General features: G+C 36.3%; 1 protein-coding gene across 4 annotated transcripts in view; it reads left to right on the top strand.

Annotated features, from left to right (window-relative positions):
* The window catches only part of LOC148948714 (uncharacterized), a 37467-nt gene extending 25662 nt beyond the window's left edge, over nt 1-11805 (top strand). For 2 of the 4 annotated variants that reach the window (XM_089094061.1, XM_089094062.1), the window contains exon 2: nt 11216-11804. In XM_089094061.1, the coding sequence (XP_088950187.1) occupies nt 11217-11666 (450 nt within the window). In that variant the 5' untranslated portion in view covers nt 11216 and the 3' untranslated portion in view covers nt 11667-11804. Of the gene's footprint in view, nt 1-11215 lie in introns of all 4 variants that reach the window. The other 2 variants (XM_089094059.1, XM_089094060.1) reach the window with 2 other exon arrangements.
* Nucleotides 11806-14351: the final 2546 nt, after the last annotated feature.

Here is a 14351-nt window from a genome sequence, read left to right as displayed (position 1 = left end):
TATGGACTCATTGTATATGGTGCCTGTGCAAAGACCCAGATGCAAAAAATTGAAACAACACAAAATGATATAATACGTCTCATATTTGGTCTTAGGAAACCCACAAGCACCAAGTTTCTGCTTATGGAGAGTGGATTAACAACAATAAGGGAGAGACGTAGCTTTCTCTTGACAAAACATCTTACAAAAATTGAATCAAATAGCTCACACACCCTACATAATTGGCTAAGAAATGCAGCCATGTATAGAGGCATTGCAGATGAGTATTCCAACATGCAGAAGAAGTTCCCCATACCAGCAAAGTCTATTGCACCCACTTTCCCCCAATCCCCTCCATGGAATTGGTCAAGTCCCATAATAAATATTGACTTCTCAAAGTGGACTAAAGATTTAACCCCCATTGCTTTTGTCCAGAAAAAAATTTGCTGAACTTAATACAATTACCTATAAAAATCACTTCCAAATATTTGTTGATGGGTCAAAAATGAATGAGAAGGTAGCAAGTGGTGCTTTCTTTCCTCACCTGAAAATTGCAATGGGCGAGAGATTATATAATAATTTATCTATAATGTCTGCTGAGTTAAATGCAATAATCATGGCATTAGAACACCTTAAGGAAAACCAACCTTTGATTGCAAATTCAAATAATATTATTGTATATTCCGACTCTTTATCAAGCCTTGAGTTGCTGGCCTCAGCTCCTCCGTATAAGTTAGACATTGACACTTATCATTGTCTCAGTATTATAGATAATCTTACTTCAAGTGGCATAAAAACTTATTTTCAGTATATTCCTAGCCACTCTGGCATAAGTGGTAATCATCAGGTTGATGAAATAGCAAAATATGCTATAAATATTGACCAGCCAAGTGGGAGACCAATCCCAACTAGAGATATTTACCGATGGAGGCTATCAGATATTAATTTTAATAAGATTAATCCTATCCTTTCCCCCTTTCCCAATAAGTATCTTTCTAAAATGTATCATAGAATTCGTTATGGAACAAATGGACTAAATTTTCTTGCATTCTCATATAAGTTTTCTAATTCAAGTGGTTCAATTCCCCTGTCCCCTCTTTGCAGGCATTGTAATATGAATAATGAAACAATTGACCATTGCCTATTTGAATGTAATATGCTGACGTCTGCACAACATACCTTGCTTTGCAAACGGTTAAAATGCTTCAAACACCACAAAATCTCACTATCAGCCAAGAGCCTAGCCAACTATACCTGCACACTGAGCATAGAAATCGACATCTATCATCTCATGTTTGAACTCCTAGAGTCGAAAGATCTACTGAAAGATATCTGAAAATATCTAATAATCATGAGGCAATCAAGCCAGTAGCTCTGTAGCCCACAGAGTGAAGCAAAAGGAAAAGGGCTAAATAGTATCACTGAAAAGCCCGCCCGCTGTTAAATAGAAGAAGAAGCTCGGTTCCCGAGCTGATACAAAAACAGCAACAGCAACACTTTAAGAAATTTTAAAAATGAGTTTCTTGTGAATTATTGTCTCAATTAATCAGTAGCTGTACTGAACCCCTCGTGCTCAAACTCCTCCTCAGGGCCATACTGTGGTGTTTCACTTGTGGAAGTTTTCCCCACTGTAGAGTGCAGACTGTCTGGTATCATACTATTATCCTTTCCTTTTTAGCTTAAAGCTTATTCAAAAAGGCAATGCAAAGAACTCCCCCTAAAAAAAGGTCCCTCCGGATCCCACCCCAAATACTAATGAAATTGATCCATTTGTACCCCATCCTGGCTGGTCAAGCTCCCTATCACAAAGCTCACATGAAAACTCAAATTCTGAGAATAGGACAATGATCAGTGTTGGATCAAATGTCACTATAGATGATAATGGCTTTCAAGAGGTCCTTTCTAGGAGCTCCAAAAAAAGGGAAAAAACATCCCCAATCAAAAGTATTTCCCCTCCTCCTTTCCAAGATTATCGTTCCCAAAACTTAGGAATTTACCTCAAAATTTCTCCAAATGCCCCCTTTGAAATAACAAAGATTACTACAATAAGGGTTGCAATTTTCAAAATGTTAAAATCAATGTTTTCTCTTAACATTCACAGTGATGGATCTTTGCTAATAGCTGTCCAAGATCAGAAATCAGCTGATATAACACTCAATCTAAAATATCTTCTTAATACCTCAATTAATTAAACTGTATAGAATCAAACATAACCTTACACCAGATAAATCGCATATATTGTTCCCTATAAAGAAATAGACGGAAGTTAAAAGAACGGCTCACAGAATCGGCTTGTAATGCTATTATTATACAAGATGACAATCTTCCGGACAAATCAAGCACTAACACAATTAAACAATACAAGTTTTTGCTATGTAAGCCGAAGAACCAAATCAATATCCCAGAAAGGCTATTCATATTTGGGCAAATCAAACCACACAAGGACTACAAGCCAAAGCCTATCCTAGTGTCAGAAGTGTCTGAAACTGGGACACACAACAAATAAATGTAATGAAATTCTCCTAGCCTGTAGTAATTGTAAAGGCTCCCATCCTAAAGAGTTGACAACTTGCAACAGCACTCGGCCTACATGTATCAATTGTAAAGGCCCACATGAATCCACCAATAAATTACAATGCCCTGCATATAAGAAAAGAGCACTAACACTCCAAATAGCAACAGAGAAGGCCATTCCATACCCTTTTGCAGCTATGGAAGCAAATGCTGCCCAATCACACCTAATAAAACCTATATTGAAATCAAATAAAACCCCCAAGTCAAACACTCCCAATGCACCAAGTACTCCTTGCGAAACACCATCCTTTAATCCCCCTAGCTCGCATCTCTATCAGAAAGAATCACCAAGCCAACAAGCCTCCTTGCCTAGTGAGATGAGGTCGGCCTGGCACCCCCTCCCAACGAGAAACGAACCAGAAACACTACCAGGAGTTAATCCCTTAACTGACAAACTGGATGCACAACCAAACGTGCAAACCCCAAATATATGCTTATTCATTCTAAACTGCAATGCTGTTCAGGCCATGAATATACAACAACAACAACAGAAAACAAAAATCATTGCTGAATTGGCAAAAATCTACATCCCTAATCATATGCTCATTCAAGCAAAAAAAGATCTTGCTCTACTATTAAAACGGCTGAAGATTGATACACAGCCAAATGACAAATAAATCAGCCGCATAACACATCTCCGTATTTTAGGAGAATATTAGATTCCTTGCAGAAAACAAGTTAAATTAATTAAGATCTCTCATGAATAATAACTCAATTTATAGTGCTTTGTCCCAAGAAATCCATTGGCCCCAAAACCAACAAATTAAGTATCTGGGATACACTATCCTGATAAAGGATAGATCATCAGAGAGAAAAGGAGGTGGAGTAGCTTTAATAGTTAATAATAATATAAAATTCTGTGGCATCAGCTTTCCAGATTTTGTAAATGATGTTGATGCAGTTGGTATCAGTGTTGAATTGGTATCAGGCTGAATAATACAAAAACTTACATAATAAGCTTTTATAACCCTAATGGCCAAACTACAGATGCCATGGATTTCTTCAGCTATATAAATAATTCTAATATGTTGAAAAATAATATTATTTGCGGAGACTTTAATGCCCACAGCCTTTTGTGGGGGAATAAACCAGCAAATAAAGCTGGTAAGTTCATTGAGCATATGACTTCAAATAATAATGAATTAGCTGTTGCTACCCCTCCAAACCTGAATACATATTTTAACCCCAAAAGTGGCAGTTTCTCTACAATTGACCTACAAATTGTGTCTTTAAATATTTTGAATAAAATTTATATAAATAAAATTGATAGTCTATGTACTGACCACTTTGCCATAGTTTGCTCCCTAAGCAAACCTGCTGAAAACCTATCACATACCTCCAAATATATCAATACTAAAGCAAATTGGCCTATGTTCCAAAATAAGCTAAATGATGAAATTACAAGTTTCACCCAAAATTTATGCATTCCAAACGCAACAGCTGACACACATGCTGAAGTTTTGGCATCTTTACTAATAAACACAGCTAATCATGCTATCCCCAGGACAACACCCAGGAAAACCTTCCCTAAACATATTTCCAAAGCATGGTGGACAAATGAGTGCCAACATAAATGGAGAATAAAAAGCAGCTAGGAGAACATTCTTAAATAAACCATCACCTACTACATATTTAAAAAAATTACAAGCATAATCTAATCCAAAAAGGACCATAATAAATGCTAAATATAACTACTGGAACAATTTTGCAAATAATCTCTCCAGAGAAACACATAAGCCAATTATACATAAAGTCATAAGCCACATCTGTGGGAAAAAAAACTTCCCCCAACCCACTCATGTATGAGCTTATACATAATACTACCCATTATGACAATGATAACGGAAAAGCTAAGCTATTTGCCACTCTTTTTGTCATTAAGCTAACATCAAACAATTGTAGCAAAATACCCCCAATTCCTATGAACCCAAGTTACCAACCTCGCCCAGGATCCGAGTATATAACCAGCCCATTTTCAATCCGGGAAATGAATAATGCAATACATCAAATTAGGACCAACACTAGCGGCAGCTATGACAATATACACCCTACATGGATAAAGAATCTCACCCCTTCATATAAACAGGAACTTCTAAATTGTTATAATCATGCTTGGGCTTCATCTATGTTCCCCAATATCTGGAAATGTTCGTCCCTCCTACCAATCCTAAAGAAAAATAAAACCCAAAAATAATCCTGTGTCCTATAGGCCCATAATGATTACTCCTGTGATGGGGAAAATAATGGAGAAAATGTTCTATTACCGACTCCTCTGGTGTGTTGAAAAAAATAATATGATCCCTCACACTCAAACTGGCTTCAGGAACCACCATTCCTCAACAGATGCTTTCATATTGTTAACAAATGCAATAAATGAATCATTCTCAAAAAATAATGTCCTAGTTGTAGATTTCCTAGATTTTGAAGAGGCATATGGCAGTGTGAACCACAAATTCTTTTTAATTAAACGTGTAAACTTTGGACTACTACCCAAGCTAGCATCTATTATAAAGTCTTTCATAGAATTGCAAAGTTTCATTGTTTGTGTAGGTACAGCCTCTTCACCCAAAAAGACAATAACCAAAGGCCTTCCTCAGGGAGCAGTCCTCAGCTGCCTCCTTTTTGCCCTGTATCTCTGGGACATGAATCTCCCCCACACAGACCTACAATATGCTGATGATCTGGTACTATGGTCATCTGGCAACACCTTTGAGATTGTACAGTCAAAGCTGAAAAAGTCACTTTTCCATTTTGGAAAATTCTCTCAACATTCAGATTTACCCATTGCACCTACCAAGTCAAAAATAATCCAATTTCACCGAAAGCGAAATCATGTTAATGCAAGACTAACTCTAACAACTATTCCAGAAGATAATCATATTAATTACCTAGGTCTCATGCTTGACCAAAAACTTAATTTCCACCTCCACATTTCAAACACAATAAAAAAAAGTCTGTAGTGAAACAATTATACTAAAAAGACTTCTATCTACACCCTGGGGCTGTAAGGAGAAAACCTTACTATAGTTTTATAAATCACACATAAGATCCCATATTGACTATGGGCTCATCGTCTATGGTGCATGTGCAAAGACCCAGATGCAAAAAATTGAAACAATACAAAACGATATAATACGTCTCATATTTGGTCTTAGGAAACCCACAAGCACCAAGTTTCTGCTTATGGAGAGTGGATTAACAACAATAATGGAGAGACGTAGCTTTCTTTTGATAAAAGATCTTACAAAAATTGAATCAAATAGCTCACACACCCTACATAATTGGTTAAGAAATCCAGCCATGTATAGAGGCATTGCAGATGAGTATGTCAATATTCAGAAGAAGTTCCCTGTTCCCGCCAAGTCTATTGGGCCTACTTTCCCCCAATCCCCTCCATGGAATTGGTCAGTCCCCATAATAAATACTGATTTCTCAAAGCGGACTAAAGATTTAACCCCCATCGCTTTTGTCCAGAAAAATTTGCTGAATTTAATACAACTACTTATTAAAACCATTTCCAAATCTTTGTTGATGGGTCCAAAATGAATGAGAAGGTAGCAAGTGGTGCTTTCCGTCCTCACCTGAAAATTGCAATGGGTGAGAGATTATATAATAATGTATCTATAATGTCTGCAGAGTTAAATGCCACAATCATGGCATTAGAACACCTTATGGAAAATAAACCCTTGCTTGCTAATTCAAATAATATTATAGTTTGTTCTGACTCTTTATCAAGCCTTGAGTTGCTGTCTTCAGCTCCACAGTATAAGCTGGATATTGACACTTATCATTGTCTTAGTATTATTGATAATCTTGCTTCAAGTGGCATTAGATCTCATCTCCAGTATATTCCTAGCCACTCTGGTACAAGTGGTAATCATCAGGTTAATGAAATAGTAAAAAATGCTAAAAATATTGACCAGGTCAGTGGGAGACCAATCCCCATTAGAGATTTTTACCGATGGAGACTATCAGATATTATGTTTAATAAAAATAATTCTACTCTTTCCCCCTTTCCCAATTAGTACTTTTCTAAAATTTATCACAGAATTTGTTCTGGAACAAATGGACTAAACTTTCTGGCATTCTCGTATCAGTTTCCTAATTCAAGTGGTTCAGTTCCCCTGTCCCCTCTTTGAAGGTATTGTATTCTGAATAATGAAACAATTGACCACTGCCTATTTGAATGTAATATGCTGATGTTTGCACAGAATACCTTGCATTGTAAACTGTTAAAGTGCTTTAAATACCACAAAATCTAACTTCAGCCAAGATCCCAGCCCACTATTCCTGCACACCGCGCACAAAGATCGCCATCTATCATCTTATATTTGAACTGCCTTGAGTCGAAAGATCTATTGAACGATATTTGAGAATATGTAATAAATAAAAGACAACCAAGCCAGTAGCTCTGTAGCCCACAGAGTGAAGCAAAAAGAAAAGGGCTAAATAGTATCAACCGAAAAGCCCGCCTGCTGTGAAATAGAAGAATGAAGAAGAAGCCAGGGTATATTCCACGTCGAGTGATTATAATTAATGATGCTAAGAGGCGGGGCTTAGTGACGTTTTTCGGTGATTAATCATCATTAATTTACAATAATCATTAAATAAGATTAATTACATGGCTAAAACTCTAAAGCCCTAGTACATTTCTTGTCTAGAACGTGATTAAAGATGATTAATCACCGAAAAATGTCACTAAGCCCCGCCTCTTAGCACCATTAATTAAAATAACTCGACGTGGAATACACCCTTGCTGAAATCGGTTCCCGAAATCAGCTACGTGTGCCTAGCCCTTGATTTCTTTTAAAATCGGCGCTGATTTGGAAATCTGTTCCCAAAATCATCTACGTGTGCCCAGCCCTTTACTTATGATTTTGCAAGGTTTTCACAAATACTTGTCGTTTCTTGGAGTCATTGCCCATAAAATGAAAAAAGGGGAAAATCGGAAGTTTTGTTAGAGTCATGAGCGTGATAATTTGAATTTTGTGCCAAAACCCGCTAGCCAGAAAAACTGCACTAGCAGGCTGGATTTGCTTTGAAAATCTGGCCAATTCTTGTCTTCTCACAAATAATGGTATGGCGGCTCTCTGCTTGTAACTGACAATAAAAATGAAAGATTGAAATCTAAGCCAGCACCAATGGTTCTGGATGATTCTTACGTTTTTTCTTTTCTTTTTGCAAATAAGGTAATTTCCCTAAAAAACAAGAAATTCACAAAGCACATTTCGTTCTGTAGAAGTGGTCAACTCCTAGTGCAGTGTATGCAGTGTCTTTCTTGGGCAGCTCATAGTGTTCAAATATCCCATAGCACCAAATAGAGACAGAACATTGGTATTCCATTTATCCTAACAATTCCACAAGTGATTTATATTGTTCCATCAACATATGTGTGTTTTCTTTTACCTAATAAATAAATAAACTATTAAAGCTACCAAAGGAATATTTCTTCTAATGATCTTTGAGCTATAAGAATGGATATAAACTATGGAAATCGCCAAAAAAAAAAAACACATAAAAAGTTTAGGAAAAAATTTGGAATGGAGCTGCAGAAAGGCCAAATACACAAATTGCCAACCATATTGAGCAAGTTAACATACTTAGCAAGTTATGGCAAAGCAGCCAAGGGTAATTTGCCTTCTCTGAACCATAATCTTGCAAAACTGTTCGATCTGGACATGTGGCCTATCATGCACCCCTCCCCTTGCTAAATTTTTGCCTGTTACTGAAAGTATGGACCTCGGGTAAATTGATAAATACGATATGTCATTTAAACAGCTGCATATAATCCTTGCTTGATGTGGGGTTTTTTGGTTCTTCTTGAGCCAGAGTCTACAGTTTGTTAGTCGATATGGAATTTTCACACCAGCTGCCACAAGATGGCTTTGCACAAAACTGCACGCTAGATGGTAGACATAAGTTGAAGCCTAAAAAAAATTGGTTTGTGTTCTAGGAATCGGTTGCTTAATATTGACATATAATGCAGTAACTTGATGGGTTAATGATTGAAAATCGAAAGTGATGGTGTTTGCTTGACAGATTTCGAGTTGTCCACAACTTTTTATTGGTCAAGTTGTCCACAACTCCTAAATTTTGAAGATGCTTCTGTCTGATCTGAAAAGAGCCAGTTATCTAAAATTCTTAGGGCAATATTTACTTAATGGTAGTTAGTGCCCACCATATTTCAAGCAGGTATGTTTTTTTTTTTCATATAAAAGATAGACAGGGCATGTAATTGTCTTGTACTTCTGAAGCTCCATCCACAGTGGGTCTATGACCCAACATACATGCCTCATAAGTTTTAGGGTGATCTGAATACTGCAATGAAAAGGTTTAAGAACGGGCTTATGTTTCTAAAGACTATCATTCACACAAGTTGATGTGGTCAAGGATGTGTTGTTGGTATGGCCCAAGGTCCATTTTTAGCCTTGTATCATACTAATTAGAAATTTATGGTTGTAGTTCAAAAAGGGTGTAATGATATGACTACTCTTCTGCTAGAAAGTGCTAGAAAGTTTCGTTTTTTGGCCAAGACTTTTTTGAGTTAAGTAGCAGACATTGTGGACCCCGGACCCACTTTGTGTGTTCAAATATACCAGTTGAAAATCAAGGTGAAAAAATGTTGCTTGTCTACCTTTGTGAAAGTTGACAATTTGACCGAACTAAGGACAAGAAATTATTTAGTACGTCTTTATATCAAACTGGACCTATGCACGTTATTACTTACTTAGCTTGCATTTGTTCTTGCTTTTGGACCGAGTCAGGCCTTAGTCTTGAGTTTGATGTCTAATCCATCTGGACAATGCTTGTTTTCAACCAAGTAATGCTGCAGCTTTTGCTTGTGCTGCAGTTTTGCACCGTGTCATCGAAATTCCATAGCTTGGATTTAGATGGAAAGACTTGGTTTGTTGTGTATATGAAATCTGATAGCTTTTGCACCAACTGAAGATTTAACTTGTTTTGCTTTGATCTTGGACTTAGTTTGACAACGATCCACGTACCGCAGGTACTGATCTTCTGATTCTCTGCTTTTGGCCGGCAGTAGTGGGCGCGATTAGGGACAACTCATCGACACCCCCCAGATTTTCCCTTAGATTTCTCCAGTTGTCCATTTCGAGCTGGGCCTAGCCGACTTTGAACATAGCTTACTTTGAATCAACTCTTTCTGTAGCTTGGACTTAGCTTCTTTTTTTTGTCTCCGGGTCTTGACATATCTTGTTGTTTAGCCAAGTTTTCACATACTGTGGAGGAAAAGGGCCTGAGTCTGGAGGGATCATGGGTCCGTATTTTGCCTCAAATTATGAATATTTGAATTCCATATTTTACTCTGGATTAAACACAGTGAAACATACCCTTTTTTGCCAAATATTGATGACAGAGAGTAGGAACTTTCAAGAGGCAATGGGTCCAGTTTGTCCCTGATATCATACAGATTTAACTCCTTGTAAGATTTCAGTCTAAAAAGTTGCACCGTTCTCCTAAAATGTATATGTGAGGAATATGCCATTTGACAAAATTCCCGTCCTTAATCTTTGAGTTATGTTGACTATGTCCGTTGGATAAATATTCTGTGAACCTTAAATCTGTTTTGATTAGAATGATTTGATTCTACTTGATATCCTGGGGGCTATGTATGTGCCCAAGGAAAAAGGGAACCAGAAGTGAGCAAGTCCTCCTCTAGTCACTTTTCAATCTTGAAAAAGGGGACTAGAACTTCCATTTTTAAATTGAATGAGTCTCTCTAAGCTACGTTCGCTAAGCTTGGTTGTTTAATTTGTCTCATTAATGTACATGAACAAGAAAGGGGATAAAGTAATGACCCTCCTATCCCTTCCAAAAGAGATCTCATAAGGACTAACTTCCCAAGGTAAATGGATGAATTCGAGTTTGAAAGCGTATTTGTTATATAGTTGAATCCCAAAACCCCTCACTGCACTTCCTGGCTGAATGGCCAAGAAACAGAGACCAGTACAGTCGGTAGGGACTGTAAAGTCTAGTGCCCTATTTTCTACTTAACGTACTTTCTTTTATCCCCTTCTCGCTCACCTTTCTGCACTGTGCACTTCACCCATGTGAACTAATGAGCTCATTGTTGAATTTACAGTTATGACCTAAGTACTGTAATTGCTGGCATCTATTGTTGGGGGCTACTTCTCTGTCATTCAAGAGTTAAAAAAAGGTAAAAAGGAAGAATTAAAAAAAAAAAGAATTCATACCTCTTCATCTTAGAAGATCAATGTACATATGGTGCATTCAGTAGTTTGAGTTTAATGAAAGTACTAATTGTGTATGAGGTTGTACTCAAGTTCTTTAATATATATATAATGCAATTAATTTGTCTAAATTTGGGTTTGATAAACTTGCAGAAGAACCTCAATGAAAGATTTTGGGCAGGACTACAACAAAAGATGGCTACCATTAAAATGAAAAATGAAGTTGGTTTATTGATTTCGCTAAGGAAATTTGCAAATGCAAAATGAAGTTGATTTCTTGATTTTGCTAAAGAAAGTCCCTTTATAATTGTGTGGAGTTTTTGCATTTTTGCTTAGGTTTCTGTTAGTATTTCAATATTTAGCAGCTATGCTTTCCCCCTAAAATCTCCACTATGTTCAGGCCCAATTCCCCTGCAAAAACTTTAATTTTTAGTCAAAATATTTTCCAGGATGTATAGCTTGTCAAGAGTTGGTTTTCAACGATGTTTTAAGATTTGTCGAAATTTGTCTTGCTGCAATTTCTCGGCTTCATCACGAATCTATGCCTCTTCCAATAAAGTTGAAGATGACAAGCCAGTAAAATTTTCAGCTAGTAAAGCTGCTTCTTGGACGGGACGTCAATCTATTTCAGGTGGGGCTGAGGACCCAGCTCCATGGTTTCAGACGTATGTCGTGTGTTTAAGTATGGCAGTTTTTCTCACATATTTCTTATATTTGCGTGAAGAAAATGATGTTGATGATTTTTTGCAGCATAGTATCTATGACCACGTGCCAGGTCTTGAGAAGCCGCATTTAGAAACAGCCCTTAAATATAACAAACAGTATGGCTTGGAAACTGCAGCCATAGAAAAGAGACTAGAAGAAATTGATAATGAAGATAACAATAGAAGCCCAAAATAGCTATTAATTTATATTCAGTGTCTTATAGGAAGTTTCTAAATATGTAATTTCTGTGTCTCCTGTACAAAAAAAAAATACATTTAATTTATTTTGAATCTGACTATTCTTAGTTCCAGAATAATGTAGCATTATAGTTCTAATTAGTACTCGCAAGATAAAGTATTATTGTATACTTTTGTTTAGAAATAATGAAGTTTCATAGTTAAAGTTTTTCTTTTCTGTTCCCTATTGCTACTTTTCTATCATCAGAGAAAGTGCTGAGATGTTTTTTAAAAAAATCATAGCCAATACAAGATTTTTTTTAGCCGCCTTTACACTGAGATTCCTTAAAAATCGGAACGCTATTCAAAAACGGATTTTCTTGCAGTCAAGAAAAAGTGCATACAGCCAATTTTAGGGAGAATTGTATCGAAATTTTATTTTAGGGACGGACTGGGCGGGGGAGAAGGAGGTGGTATTGTCAAAAAGCTGAATTTTTGTCCCTGTTTTCCAGTGGTTAATAAATTGGTTAGAGTATAGAGGAGTCCTTGGTAAAAATTATTCATTCAAGGATGCTACAATTTTTAACTTCGTATTGCTTGGGATAAATGGGTATGGAATCCATCTTTTTTTAAGGGTATAGCAGGAATGACATTAGTCAAATCGTAGGCAGCACAATAGTGCTTCCTAAGTAAATAGAGATATGGCTTCAATGCATTATTTATTTGTCTTTTTTTTGTTTTTTCTGGCCCCTTTGAATGAAAGTAGTTGTCATAGAAACTTTAGAGGGGATACATTCGATCGAAATTTGTAAGTTCTAGAGTCAAAAGTGATTGGAGGGCAACCAGAACTCTATTGTTTACATATAGGGTTTGAAAAAGTTATATATACACACACATATATATATATATATATATATATATATATATATATATATATATATATATATATATATATATATATACCCTAATTGTCGTTTTCGTATATCTTGTAACCGCCCATGTCTGCTCTTCATTTTCATTTTTGACACGTTTTTGGATTTTGATTACCTCGGACAAATTAGTAATGGGCTTTGCTTTAGCTGCCAGTAAATGTGTTGTCACAATTGATGCGAATCTTCGTTTGTTTAGGCCTTCTAACAGACATTATATTATATAAATAACTAATGTGTTGGGAACCCAACAATTTTATTTACGCTATGCATGACATCAAGCAAGAAAATGCTTATTTGCTTATATGATATCATAAGAAATGCTTATACGATGTAGGCTGCTAACATAGTACATGATGTCATTGGCAAAAACCAAAATTAAGGCTCTTAACGAATTTTCTCAGACTTCTGACCTATCCTGATCTTTTTTTTATGCGAGAATATCCCAAGATACCATTTTCCCCGAAAAAAACAGGGAGCCGATTTTGAGGAAAAATACATAAATACACAATTATTGCTAGTTTGTAAAGATAGTATATACAAAAAAAAATGTCTGTAGTAAAATCGGCACTGCCATCTCCTTGAATATATGCTTACCCGAACAGTCCTTTTAAAACTTTTCTTAAAATAAAATGTTTAAACCAGGAAAGCATGCATCTTAGTTTTATAAAGTGAGTGTTCTGATGCATAATATTTTTCTGATTTTTTTTCTTATATAAAAAGGGATTCTTATTATTTTACATCAAATGCATAAAAATTTATGTTTCTTTTATACGTTTTTGTATTACTGTAGCTACACCAACCATAAAGCCTTGCCCTTAGGTTGAAGTTTTTTTTTTTTTTTTTTTTTTTTTTTTTTTTTATTGTTGGTCGTTGTGTCTATTTGTGCTTACTGATAAACTAATACAAGTGGGGTACTTGGATACGACCCAGTTTACATCCAATGGTGACTAAGAAAAACCCACTAGGCTTGCAATCTGTCATTGATATTCGCAGCACCAGGTATGAACAAAGTTCCAAAGCTGCCTGAAGCAGAATTTGACAGAATTCTAAAAGCTGCCGACACTTTAGCAGCACAGCTTGTATTTTGATAGCTCTTCTTTGAGCAAAAAGCATTTTTACACGTGAAAATGGTATTTTTAGACAAATTCTGCCAACAAATCTGAAAACTACCAAGTAGCATTGCTACTTTGTTGCCCCACTTTTTCCATGACAGTAAAGCACAAGAAAAAGGGGTGTAATTTTAGAAACAGAAAGAAAACTCCCCCAAAAAGGGTTGATTACTTTGGGTAATCACAGGTAATTCAATTTTGGGGTAATAGCGACGGCAATACTTTGGTTTCTCATTGTCCGCTAGAGATGTAACTGGATTGTATTGTATTGGGAACCCGAAGCGGCACTGCAATTTTCCTTTTTTGTTAATCATACAACTGACGTTTGGGTTTAACCCCATTCCGCACGGATTATGAATCGTCCCCAAAACTAGATCACTAATCTCGACTGGTCTATGGATTCGATTACGATAACTCATCCTCAATAGCAAATGCATATATGGTAGTCCAGGTTTTTTAAATTCAATTGTATATGCATATGCTGCCACCTTTCAAATACCTGTCTTATCCAAGTCATTGATTATTTCATAAAATTTTTGTTCCGCAATTTGAGCAACGAGATCGGGACGAACTTAAGTGGACTGCTCAATAATAAATTCTTTATCATCATATATAATACGTGCTGCTTCTTTAATTTCTGGCCAATCAGTATTGCAAGTCACA

Source organism: Artemia sp. Qi Xiang Cuo, chromosome 9 (assembly GCF_049724085.1).
Source record: "Artemia sp. Qi Xiang Cuo chromosome 9, ASM4972408v1, whole genome shotgun sequence".
NCBI classification, from domain to species: Eukaryota; Metazoa; Arthropoda; class Branchiopoda; order Anostraca; family Artemiidae; genus Artemia; species Artemia sp. Qi Xiang Cuo.
The sequence above is the reverse complement of the archived record's forward strand: the minus strand, read 5'-3'. Positions and strand labels throughout refer to the sequence as shown.